Source organism: Myotis myotis, unplaced genomic scaffold, assembly GCF_014108235.1.
Source record: "Myotis myotis isolate mMyoMyo1 unplaced genomic scaffold, mMyoMyo1.p scaffold_m19_p_66, whole genome shotgun sequence".
Classification (NCBI taxonomy): Eukaryota; Metazoa; Chordata; class Mammalia; order Chiroptera; family Vespertilionidae; genus Myotis; species Myotis myotis.
In genome coordinates this window covers 302,172-316,088 of record NW_023416375.1, presented here as the reverse complement: position 1 = coordinate 316,088, position 13,917 = coordinate 302,172, and the positions used below count along the sequence as shown (strand labels likewise).

Here is a 13,917-nt window from a genome sequence, read left to right as displayed (position 1 = left end):
GGTAATTATGATGTGTCTTGGTGTGGGTCTTTTTGTGTTCACCTTGTTTGGGACTCTCTGGGCTTGTGTGACTTTTTTCTTCCCCACCTCAGGGAAGTTTTCTGATATTATTTCTTCAAATAGGTTTCCTAAGTCTTGTTCCTCTTTCTGTTGTTCTGGCACCCCTATTATTCGTATGTTGTTTCATTTCATGTTGTCCCATAGCCCCCTTAGGCTCTCCTCCTGTCTTTTAATTTTTTTCTCCAATTGCTGTTCAGTTTGTGTGTGTTTTGTTTCCCTGTCTTCTAATTTGCTAATTCAGTCCTCCGCTTCTCCTAGTCTACTGTTGAAACTTTCAGTGGTGTTTTTTATTGTAGCTATATCACTCTTCATTTCTTCTTGGTTCTTACATAATTTATTGACTTTTTTCATCTGTTTCTTCTTGCTTCTTGTATAAGTTGTTGATTTTTTTCCTCCATCTGGTTTATGCATTCTAGGACCCTTAATCTGAATTCTTTTTCTGTCATGCTGCATGCCTCGGTTTCATTTAGCTGCTTTTCTGGCGAGTCCTCCTTTTCTTTCCTTTGGGGGTTTCTTTGTCTACCCATGTTTGATCTCACTGACATATCTAGATGTTGAGTCATTCAGTGGCTGCTCCCTGGGTGGCAGTGGCTCCTCAGGCTGTGGTTGCTCCTCGGGCAGTTGTGATAGCAGTTGTTCCTCTGTTGGCAGCAGCTCCTGTGGTGGGTGCTATTCACCACTGTGGTGGCTCCTCTGGCTGGTGGGGGGAGGCTTCACACACAGCTGCTGTTTCTCAGACAGAGGGTGTGGTGATCAGGAGGCTGCTGTTCCTTGAATGGGGCCTCTGCCCATTTTTTAATTAAATTTTCAGAGGTTTATAGTTTTGTATATTAACCCCTTATGCAATATAAGGTTTGCAAATATTTTTTCCATTCTGCATGTTACCCTATTTTTTTCTCTTGCTCTGCAGAAATTTTTTGGGTTTGCTGTGCTTCCACTTGATTTTTACTTTTGTCACTTTGTTTTGGAATTATATCCAAAAAAAAAATAAAAAATCTTTACTACAAACAATGTCAAGTAGGTTTTTTCCATGTTTATTTCTATAAGTTTTACAGTATCCGGTCTTATGTTAAAAACTTTATACCATTTAGAGTTCATTTTTGTGAGTGGTGTAAGATAGGGCCCCAAATCATCTTTCTGCATGTAGTTATTCAGTTTTACAACACCATTTATTGAAGAGACAATCCTTTCTCCATTGAGTGTTTTTGACTCCTATCCTATATAATAAAAGGCTAATGTGCAAATCAATCAAACACCAAAATGACTGGTCGCTATGACATGCACTGAGCACCAGGGGGCAGATGCTCAATGCAGAAGCTTCCCCTTCATGGTCTGTGCACTCCCACAGGCAGAGCGGCCACTCAGCCAGAAGCTGGGCTCACAGCTGGCGAGCGCAGCGGTGGTGGTGGTGGGAGCCTCTCCCGCCTCTGTGGCACCACTAAGGATGTCTAACTGCTGGCTTAGACCATCAGGACATCCGGAATGACATCCAGAAGGGTGTCCGGTCTAATTAGCATATTATCCTTTTATTATTATAGATAAATACTCAAAGAGCATACTGCCTAAAGTTTCCTCTAGGTGTTTTGTTTTCAGGTTTTGTATCCAAATATTTAAACTGGCTTAAGTTTATTTTTTATATGGCCTAAGAAAGTGGTCTAGTTTCACTTTTTACATGTATCTGTCCAGTTTTTCCAATACCATTTAATGAAGAGGCTGTTTTTACACTATACTCTTCCTTCCTTTGTCATAGGTTAGTTGAATCCAAGGGTGGATTTATTTCTGAGCTCTCTACTTTGTTCCACTGACCTAGGTGTCTATGTTTATGCCAGTACCATGCTGTTTTATTACTATAGCCTTAAAATAGTTTGATATCAGGTAGCATGATACCTCAAAGTATGTTCTTCTTTCTCAAGATTGCTGTGGCTATTCAGGGTCCTTTGTGTTTCCATATAAGTTCTAGAATTATTTGTTCTAGTTCTATGAAATATGACTGGTATTTTGATATGGATTGCATTAAATCTGAGGATTTCTTTGGGTAGTATAGACATTTTAACCAAGTTAATTTTTCCTATCCATGGACACATTGTTGCTTTATTTGTATCTTCTTCAATTTCTTCAGTGTGTTATAGTTTTCTCCGTAAGAGTCTTTTACCTTCTTGATTAAATTTATTCCTATACATGTTCTCCTTTTTGATGCAATTGTAGATGGATTGTTTCCTAATTTCTCATTCTGATAGTAAGTTATTGGTGTATAAAAATGCAACCAATTTCTGAGAATTCACTGTGTATTATGCTACCTTACTGAATTCATTTATTAGTTCTAATAATTTTATGGAGGAGTCTTTAGGGTTCTCTATATGCCTGGGTGAGAAAAAGTGGGTTTACAATTGTTCATATGGAAAAAGGCATACAAGTTATAATTACAATAGCTTTAATAACTAAAAAAAAAAAAGTCACAAGGTGCTTCTCGTACTCCCAACTGTAAACCTACTTTTGCCATGCCTGTACAGTAGCATCATCTATAATAATGACAATTTTACTTCTTCTTTCCAATTCAGATGCATTTATTTCTTTTTCTTGTCTGAATATTATGGCTTGGATTTCCAATACTATGCTGAATAAAAATGGTGGGAGTGGACATCCTTGTACTGTTTGTGATATTAAAGAAAAAACTTTTAGCTTTTCACTGTTTTCCAGAAGGTGGTGCTATATCCCAAGTGAGTGGTTTCTCCCTTGCACACAGATCCTAGTGTGCTTTTCAGATTCCACTACATTTTCCAGATTAGCTCTCACTGCTCAACACAGGAGTGTACACAGTGGGTGGCCGCAGTAAAGGGGAGTTTCAGGCTTAGCACTTGGGGCATTGTTAGTACCTGCTGACCCAGTGGGGAGATCCTCAGGTGAGGTTCTCTCAGAAGAACATGGAAGGCTTTCCTGCTGAAGTTCAAGCAAAATCAGCAGGAACCTTATCCCTTTAAAGCTCTTTAATATTCTTCTCTACTTCTTTCCCATCTTTTCCTTCCTCCTGGTCATGAAGGTTCTGACACAGTACTCTGAGTGCTGCTGGAAAGCAATGTGTTTCTCAAGCCATGTCCCACACAACTTGGGTAGCTAGGCACTCACTAACCACTCTCCTTTTCCACACTGGAGAAATTGCTACCATCGGATACTTCAACCTATGCAATGTCCCCAAACTCATGCCTCAATCTACCCTTGCAAAGACTGGACTTCTGCGATTTCTCTCTCATCTTTGGGCATCTGCCCAGATGAGCATTAAAAAGGTTTTTCCAACCATGCTAAGACCATTGGGCAGAATTGCTGGCTTTGCTGGTTCCATAGCCCATACTGAACTCCTCTGCCTATTACTAGATGAACAGGTAGGCAAGACTCTTTTGACATCCTTGGCATGATCTCAAAATTCCCACAGAGGGCACATTTGTTTGTGGATAGGTGTCTAATTAGTTGTTACAAAATGGGAGAGAAAAAAGAGAAATATCTTATGCACCATAATGCTGATGTCAAGAACTGTATTTTAAAGGACAGGAGAGTAGATAAATATTATAAAACTAGAAGTCTGGTGCACAAAATTCATGCACTTGGTGGGGATCCCTCAGCCCAGCCTACACCCTCTCGCAGTCCAGGACCCCTCAGGGGATGTCTGCTGGCTTAGGTCCCTGGGGATCAGGCCTAAACCAGCAATCAGACATCCCTCTTGCAGTCCAGGGTATCTCAATCCAGGGCCCCTCGCTCCTTACTGCCCGCCTGTAGAGGAGGCAGGAGAGGCTCCCAGTACTCACCAGCTTTGAGCCCAGCTTCTGGCCGAGCGGCACTTCCCCTGTGGGAGCACCACTCAGCCAGAAGCCCGGCTCACTGCTCCTAAGCGCTGCCATGGAGGTGGGTTAGGCTCCTGCCACCTCCACTGCGCTCGCAAGCTATATAGGATGGCACAAGAAATGACAGAGAGAATGAGGGAACCATTCAATACAGGTTTGGTAGAAACTAATTGTGGAATAATAATTGGTGTCCCCTTAATATTCTCCATTCAACTGATTCTGTTTAAATAGGAAGTGCCAAAACCCAGGCTACTAAGTTGCAACTCATACTGATAACTACAAAAGCAATCCATGTTGAGAACACCCAAAAAGATATCTTGCTTATACACATGTGGAGGCATATACACACACACCCCAAATTTTTTAAAACACTAATCCTGTATAATAAAAGGCTAATATGCAAATTGACCGAACAGCGGAACAACTGGTCGCCATGATGCACACTGACGCTCAATGCAGGAGCTGCCTCCTGGTGGTCAGTGCACTCTCACAGGGGGAGCACTGCTCAGAAGCCAGGCTCACAGCTGGCGAGCACAGCAGCGGTGGTGGGAGCCTCTCCCACCTACACAGCAGCACTAAGAATGTCCCAGTAAGTGGGCCTAAGCCGTCAGTTGGACATCCTCCGAGGGCTCCCAGACTGCAACAGGGCACAGGTAGGGATGAGGGACCCACACCAAGGGCACAAATTTCATGCACCAGGCCTCTAGTATATTTTATAAAACAATCAAATGAAAGGATGAGAAAGCCTTAAAAACTTTCATCTTTTTGCAGGGCTGTTAATCCTCACCTGAGGATATTTTTTCCATTGCTTTTCTGAGAGTGTGAAAGGGAAGGTAAGAGGGAGAGTGGAAGGGAGGGAGAGAGAGAAGGAGGGAGGGACAGGAAGGAAAGGAGGAAGGGAGGGAGAGAAAGAGAGAGAGAAACACCAGTGTGAGAAACATCCTCCCACACACACCCCAACTGGGAGCAGGGAGTGAACCCAAAATCCTGGTACAGCCCTTGTTCAGTAACCTATGACCCTTTGGTGTACAGACCAATGCTCTAACCACTAAACACACCTGCCAGGGAAGAGACTTGCATCTTTAGTACTCCTATCCTTATTTTGATGTGGCTTACACTTCCTAAGTTCATAACAGAGGATAACTGAGTGTCTTTTCTCTCCACAGTGATGGACACAGCAGACACCACATCTGATGAGCCCCTTGTCAGAGGCAAAAGTGGGCAAGATCTCCAAGAGATGCTGAGAGGTGTAGGACTGTCAGTTGAGTACTGGCTGCCAAAGCTGCAGGAACAGCTGGGTGTGACCTGTGCAGAGGCCTTACAACACATAGAAGAAGAAGACCTACAGAAGCTGAAATCCCAGGCACAACATCCCTGGGAGAAAAGGGCCGTAGAGGAACTACTTAACTCAAATAGCTTTTCAAAGTTACAGGAGTCTCGGGTGAAAGTGATGAAGGAAGAACAGAAGAAGGCAGAACAGGCACTGCAGGAGCTAAGAGACTTGCTATCAGAAGGGAGGCAACGACGAGAAGAGGAAGTAAGTAAAAAAGAGGCAGAGCTGAGGCAGGCAATGGAGATTCCCAAAGAGTACTGGCCCTCCCCTGAAAAATCCTTAAGAGAAGTGATGAAACATGTGCAGAGACAACTCAACTTCATGGAAGGCACACTGTCTCATAGGCAAAACCTCGCAGACAGAGATCTCATGAGATGGGCATCTGGAGGGCTGGCCCTGCAGGGAATTTACAAAACCGGGTACTCAATAGAGCTTATACAGAAGAGAGAAGAGCTGCTCAGTGTCCCCAAGGAGTTCTTACTCTTTGGCCCTGAGCATGGCACTCGGATGGAAACCAGGGAATTTGCATCTTCTCAAGAAGAATCCCAGTTCACCCAGATGATAGAGAAACTGGGCTTCAGTGTAATTGCCTCAGCCAAGGGTGGAGGTTGGGGATTTAGCTTCGAAGCTGGCATGGACCACAGCAAACATTCGGAATCCAAGGAAACGCAACAATCACATTCTGAGCACTCCTATTTCTGCTCTACCATGTTCAGCTATGTCCCACTTGCCTCCTGCCACTTTCCCATGGATCAGCTCCAGTTCTCCAAGGCTGCTCTCCAGGAACTGAAACGCATTGAAGACCTGAGTCAGCCTGCAGACACAGACAGACTCCCCTTGCTGAGGCGCATGACAGAAGCATTCTTCCAAAGGTTTGGCTCTCATGCCAACCAGGGCCCTCTGCACCTGGGAGGAATCTACTGGTGGAAAGCCATATCAGAGGGTTTCAGGAGTGAGCAGCTGGCAGAAGTAAAACAGCAGTCAGCAGAGGCCCTGAATGGTTACATAAGGGGCAGCTACAGTGGCTATGAAGTGAAGGTTGCTGCAGGTGTGGATGGGACAGACTCTCATTCAGAAACTTCCACCCAAAGCACAACCTTCCAAAATCTCCAAACCAAAGTCCAATTATCTGTGGCTCAGACAGGTGGCCCACCAGAAACAAATGGCTTTCTCCAGTGGAAAGCTGGCCTAGTTGCAAGTAATCAAACCTGGAGTGTCATAGACCGGGGCCTTCAGCTGGTGCCCATTTGGGACATCATCCTCTCCAACCACAGAAGTGATTTTAAGGATCCATTTCAGGTGGCTAGCTTACTGAAGGATAACTACTCTGCTCTGACTGGCATCACTGCCCAGATCCAGGATGGAGAAGACTTACTGAGTGTAGGGAAGGAGGCTAGGGTTTTCCTAGAGGATGTGAAATCCTGGGAGGTATCTGATCCTGAAGAGCAGCTTAAAAAACTGATAAATTTCATGAAAATGTTGAGTCAAAAAACAAACAGTTATGACACTTGGGTTAATATTTGCCTCACAGATAAAGATCTGCAGAATTTTCTGGTAAACACTGTTAACTTTTGCAAAAAGACTTCCATTTATGAAACTAAGTTTATTAAATCTCAGTTGCGCAGCCTTTTGGATCCTCATATCTATGGAGTGAATGACTTTCCTCAGGTTCATTCCATCATGCAGTGGGTCTTCCAGTCAAAGTCAGTGCAAGAACACATCAACATCTCCCAATTTTCTGAATTAATTAGAAGCTTAAAGAAAATCCACAGTGACTTCATGGAAGTGAAGGCGAAATCTGAGTGTGCAGAAACAGTGGAAGAAGCTAAAAGAAAGGCCACTTATGAGGTCAGTTTGTCTCTCGGCTGCTTCTTGAATTACCTCCAAGAAACACAGCAGCCAGACACACAGCTCTTGCTACTTTCCATTGCAGCTGGTGCAGGGTATCATGTGGTAAACAGTACGTTTCAGTATCTCCTGGGGTGTGAGGAGTTAGACTTCCTAATGCATGAAATGCAAACAGCCCAAGATAAATACCAGGATCTCAAAAATATTTGCACATACAGAGCTCAGGCATTCCTGGTGCTCACAGGTCTGACAGCTACCACTAGAGTCATGGCTGTTTCTCCAGAGGAGAAAACACAACGCTTGGCATTAATAAGGCATCTCCTGGGCCAATCTTTGTCAAAAGAAGTTGTCCATGTCCTCTCCAAACCTGGAGCGGATCAGGATTGGGACAACCTAGAGAAAGATTTGAGGTTGCTCATTGATGGTAATTATGAAGCCACCCTCTCTCCATTGCAAATGGATGAGATAGAAAAAAACTCACAAAGTATTCTCCCTGAAAAGAAACAATCCCATGATCCACATGATAATAGAAATAGCAACTTGGAAGTCATAGAACATACAGCATTCCTAAAATTACTTCAGTGTCTAGGCCTAGAACATTACTACCCAAAAAGGATGAGCAGAGCAAACTTCCATCTGATCAACAAGATTTCTGGATACAACACCCAACCCAGCTCTGAAAGGGAGCTTCCCTTACATTTCCTTCAGAAGCTACAAGTGCTGGATTATGAGCTGAGATACCTAGTCTTCAGAAATGATGAAAACACACAGCATCAAGTCTATCCAAGTGCCTCAAATCAGGAAAATGAGGCTTTTGATCTGTATGAAGACTTATTTGAAGACAGTGATACTAATCCTTCAGATACTAATCCTTCACATACTAATCCTAGGCCCCATATTCACCCTATGGATATTCAGATGGCAATTCTTCACTGTGCAGATGATTTTGCCAGGCAGTATATTTTATCCAAACTTTCCATTTGCCAGTTTGCACTGCCTCTTCTCATACCTAATCCCTGCACTTCTCAAATTGAATTCTCTCTCTGGTCTCTCAGTCAAATTAGAAGGAGCTGGCAGGAAGCAAGGAAATCACCAAGAGAGGAGAAGATCAATTACAAGAATAAGCAGATGTGTCATGTCTCTACCCCCATTGTGTCTTTTATAAGAGTTGGAAATGGCTTCTCAGCTTCCAAATCTCAGATCATGAACTCTCTTCTCAGCAAACGTAAACATGATGTCTTTTTCCACCGAAATTGTAGAGGGAGCACCAAAGACTGTCTCTTGATGGGGGGAGTGGTGGAAATCTGCTGGTTCTGTCCTGCAGGGGAAGATGAAGACAGATTTGACAACTGCTTGACCTTCACCAATCTCCATGGAGATGCAAAGGAATATAAGAAGCAACTTACCTTTCTGCAAGAGGTCTCTTCTCTCATTGTTGTCCTCATGTCAACTTCTGATGACAATAAAGAAAACAGAAAAATTGTTTGTGATCTGAGTCAGTCACCAAGACCTTTGATTTGTTTACTTGATAATAAAGAAAATAACATGACCAATAAATCTAAACAAACAGTGATAATTGGCCTCAGGAACAGAAATGAAGCAGAATTAACAGAGGAGCTTGTTAGTACAATCAGACGTTTGCTAGAGCTCTCAGATACTCCTTGCAGCTTACAGGACTGTGCCTCAACTGCTCGCAAGCAAGGATTCCTTATTGACGAAGACCAGAGAGAGTGCAAGGATGCCAAAGAAAAGGCAGAAGTCCTAATGGCCCTACTGAAAGAAGTGAATATATCTCAGGTGAAGGAAAACTTACTGCCCCTTCAGGGACACCTATGGCATCGTTGGTGTAAAAAGGACAAAGAACTCTATCATCTAAGAGAAAAAGGGAATCGAAGCATTGAACAACACAAGAGTGAGATTGAGGCAGAAAAACAAAGTATACGGAGTCAACAGTTGATCAGAGCCTTTCCTCTCAATGACTTGATGCATTCTTTCCTTGAAATTCTCCAAAATCATTCAGAAACTCCACCCACACACTACTTTTTGCAATGGCTGAGTGTGTTTTTGGACAATCTGACTGCAGGACACTTGGAACAACTGAATGAGAAGAAAAACAATTTGTGGTCACGGATACAAACAGAAAAGCAAAAGGCAACGAAGAGCCCTGACCTCCAATGCTGGCAAAGAGAGATAGAAGCTATCTCCACAGAGATTAGTGACTGTACCTTGGGAATTGAGCAACTTCTCAGAGAGGTTGGCCAGATCTATGAAGCTCTGGAAGAAGCTTCCCCCACTAAAAATACCCTTTATCTCTCCCTTCCCCAGATTGCTGCAGATCTGATGGTATCTGGTGCTCCCATTGAGCTGATGGATGGGGATGTTTCATATGTGCCTCTAAAGTGGGTGGCAGCTCTTTTTGACAAGGTCTCTGAGAAACTTGGAAACAAACGGCTGTTTGTTCTCTCTGTCCTTGGCCTACAGAGCTCAGGGAAGTCCACTCTGCTGAATGCACTTTTTGGGCTGCAGTTCACTGTCAGTGCTGGGAGGTGTACCCAGGGGGCCTACATGCAGCTCCTGAAGGTCGAGGACACTTTCACAGAGGAACTGGGCTTTGACTTTGTGCTTGTTGTGGACACAGAAGGCCTTCGGGCCCCTGAACTCAGCAACAAATCCAACAATCGTGACAATGAGTTGGCAACCTTTGTCATTGGACTTGGAAACTTGACTCTGATCAATATTTTTGGGGAAAATCCATCAGAAATGCAAGATATTCTACAAATAGTTGTCCAAGCCTTTATGAGGATGAAACAAGTAAAAATCTCCCCAAGTTGCCTTTTTATCCATCAGAATGTGGGGGAAGTCACAGCTAAAGACCAAACTATGGAAGGAAGGAGGCGGTTAGAGCAGAGACTAGATGAAATGGCAGCAACAGCAGCTGAGCAAGAACAGTGTTCAGATGTAACCCGCTTTGGTGATATCATTAAATTTGATGCCAATACTGATGTCTTCTACTTTGCTCACCTCTGGGATGGCAATCCCCCAATGGCCCCTCCCAATCCTCGCTACAGCCACAATGTCCAGGGTCTGAAAGAGAGAATTCTTATGGCTGCCAAACAGGAGTCTAGAGGAAGCATCATGAAGATCTCAGATGTGAAATTGCGAGTTCAAGATTTGTGGAGAGCCCTAGTGAATGAGAACTTTATTTTCAGTTTCAGGAACACTCGAGAGGTCATGGCCATGAGCAAATCGGAAACCATGTATAATTCCTGGACCTGGGAGCTGAGGACTTATGTGCTAGACTTGCAGAACCAGCACATTAACCAGATAAAGAATGGGAAAATCCAGAAACTCACAGCAAGCATACTTGAGGCTCCAGTTACAGAAAAATATAAAGCCATCCAGCAAGAACTGGAAAAATATTTTAATGAAGATCCAGAGAGTGAAATAATGATTCAGTGGAAATCAAGTTTTGAAAATAAACTAAGAAATCTTAAAGAGGCACTTATTTTTGAGAGCAAAAATAAAGCCGAGGGACATATTAGTTACAAAAAGAATCAAGAAATACTGGATAACAAAAAGTCAGGTTACGAAAAGGAATTATTGGAAAGAAGCCGAGAATTGGCTTTAACTGTAAAGGATAAAGAATTGAGTGAGGAAGAGCTGCATGACAAATTCAATGAAGTTTGGGAAAAATGGGTCTCTGATGTGACCTCAACTCTCCCTCCAGTCACAGAGCCTGACATTGACGTGGATTCTGAAAACATCCTTTTGGACTATTTTAAACAAGAGTCAGATGTGGTGAATACACTGAACAAAAAGCCTAGAAAAGAGTTTGAAATCAATTATGAAAAACATGTCAAAATGAGCAAACATTTCTACCTCATTTCAAAGTACTTAGAAGTACATGATAAAGAGTCCATAAAGAGAACTACTGACTGCATTTTTTCAAGATACGCTGAAACTATTAAAGACTTCCAAAGGCAACAGTGTGATTACAATCCCAGTTATTTCCATAAAATCCTGACAATAATAGAAGAGGAGGTGAAATCTGCACCCAGTAAAAAGAGATACACATTTACAAATAGGTACAAAATTGACTTATCTTTGTGTTTATTCCAAAAAGCATCTGAGAATTTTAAGGAGATGCATGAGGCATTCAAAAGAGCAAATGATCCTGTAAATTATTTGGAAAGCAAGAAAGATGATTTCTTCATGAGTTTTAAGATCTCTTGTCAAGGAGCAACCTCAATCAAAACATTTGTTGACTTTCTATGGCACAAACTCACTCCTGCTGTCTCTGACACGATTTGGGGGAAAATGGCCCCTAAAATTGCTGGGGACATGCGAGCTACCTGCCCAGCATTTAGTGGAAACAGGGCTAACCTGGAGAAACACGTTCTTATCTCCCTGGCAGAAAACGAAAAGTTTGATGATTACTGGGAGTACATTCATCAGCCCGAATCATTTTTTAGGAATTATATTAAACAACATATTAAAAGATATTGTTCAGAACAAAGGAATAATAAAATAAAGAATTTTTTAAAAATAAGTGTTGTTGATATCAAGAATGCCATCCTCGCAGCTATTCATGAATCCACAGCAATAGCCAAACATAAAAGCAGCACTGTGTCTGGGTGGTTGGATTTGTTCTGTGATCACCTGGGGAGTAACTTGAACTTTCCACGAAAAGACTTGGTGAGCATTGAACACCAGGAGATTAAAGATATTGAGTTTCTCAAAAAATCCATGAGGGAAGCTTTGGATCCCGCAATGAACACAGTAGAACAGGAGTGTTTGAGTAAGCCTGTAGAAGACATGATTCTTGAAATACAGAACATGCTCTCTGAACATCTCTGTGGCTGCTGGAAACAGTGTCCCTTCTGTGGAACAATTTGTACAAACACAATCCCTAACCATGACGGAGACCACAGTGTACCTTTCCACCGTCCAGAAGCTGTCAATGGATGGCACTATAACAAATCAGGAGCATTGTCCCTTGATTTCTGTACTAGTTCAGTAGCAAGTGATGGAAGATTTATACCGGATAATGATGACACCATTTCATTCCCCTATAAGACCTATCGACAGGCAGGAGGGGAATATGCCACATGGAGCATCACCCCAGACACATCCACCCAGCCATACTGGAAATGGTTTGTCTGTCACTTCAGAAAGGAGCTAGAAGAAAAATACCAGAAAAAATTTATAGGTAAAGGTGAAATCCCAGATGCATGGGCCAAAATCACAAAGGAAGATGTGCTTGATGACTTGGAAAAGCAATAATACTCAATGCCCACAAAAGAGTACCAGAATCTAAACAACAGTCACAGTACCTGAATAATCCAAAAAATACCTCCTCCTCACAATGAGAAACTTTATTTCCATTTTCAAATGAAATGAATAAATATAAATCAATTAACATTTCAAGAATTTAAAATTTTCTGTAAAAAGGACTTTCTTTTTCTTTATCTCAATTCCTTCTAGTTGAAAAAATTGCTAAAAAATATGAGCATACAATAAAAATCTAATAATATCTATTTAATATTCCTACTTCATAATTTAAGCTATTATTCAGGATGCTTTTTATTTTAAAATGTTTTATAAAGTCCCAGATAAAGTTGTTTTCATAGAGGAAAATCAAAAACATTATACATAGTTACAAATTTCTATATATTAACTATATGACTATTGCAAATGAATGTACAGATCTTGGCTCAATGCTACAAATTGCCTCTGAAGTCTTGAGAAAAAGTTACTAACCCTTGAATGGAAAAATATTGATGGAAAGATGATCCCCAAGCATAGTGATATTTAGACATATTCTGTTCTGGGAAATAATAACACGGACTTGACAGAGCCTGTATCAATTCAGGAAACATTATTAAGCAAATATAGAAAATAGAAATTGAATTATTGTTATAGTAATAAGTTTAGTTAGTATAAGATAGCATAATCAAATTTCATTTTTTATTAAAGTGAATTTTAAACTTTACTTAGAAGAGGAACTTAATTTGTGTGTGTGTGACCCTGATAAGTAACTTGTAACTCCCTGCGTGTAAACAACTTGTAACGCCCTGCTGTTAACTCCTGATAAATAACTTGTAACTCCTGACAACTTGTAACCCCTTGCGTGTGCATCCTGAGAAGCCCAGAAGGCCACGGGAGCACACTGATATGAGACACGGAAGAAGCCCACCCATGGGGTGTAAAAGAAGGACTCTCACAGCGGCAGTCAGATGCCTGTCTGACCTCCACAGATAAGACTTCTCCTTCCCCCTGGACACTGCCATCCCTGCTCTGCTTCTGAGCCCAAACTGTTAGAGGCCTCTCTTCGAGTCAAGAGACTGAGCTCCTGCCGCGGCGTATTTGACGACCTCTGTGTGTCTCTGTCAGCTTGTGTCTCCGGGTGGCCTGCCAAGGACTGAAACCCATCAGCTCTCTGGTAAATAAACTTGTGTGATTTCTTGCATTGTTTGTTCCCTGTGTCTTCTCTCTTCTTAGTTTTTGGTTAAGCTCGGCCATATTAATTAATAGTAAGTACCCTTCGACGTCTGTATTGGTATATCCAAATGAGGCGCTTGGGTCACCTGTGCGTACGTTCCCAAGAAGTGGAACAATTATCACTTTTCACATGTAAGTATTACCCTCATCTTCTCTGGCACCTTGGCAGTTCCCTGTGCCACGCTTAAATAAAACATAAAGGTTCATAAGAGCTTAGGTATTCAAAGCCTGGCATTTGTAAAAGCTTAAGAAGAACTGGCTTTTGGAGCAATGTGTATGAGCAGGTGAGAAGGGCCACTTTATTTATTTTTTTTAATATATTTTATTGATTTTTTTACAGAG

General features: G+C 42.0%; 1 protein-coding gene across 1 annotated transcript; it reads left to right on the top strand.

The window, feature by feature from the left end:
- Positions 1–5,061: 5,061 nt before the first annotated feature.
- On the top strand, positions 5,062–13,543 carry LOC118659667 (interferon-induced very large GTPase 1-like). The gene has a single exon (XM_036315920.1). The coding sequence runs from the start codon at positions 5,062–5,064 to the stop codon at positions 12,355–12,357; it is 7,296 nt and encodes a 2,431-aa protein (XP_036171813.1). The 3' UTR covers positions 12,358–13,543.
- The last annotated feature ends 374 nt before the right edge of the window (positions 13,544–13,917 follow it).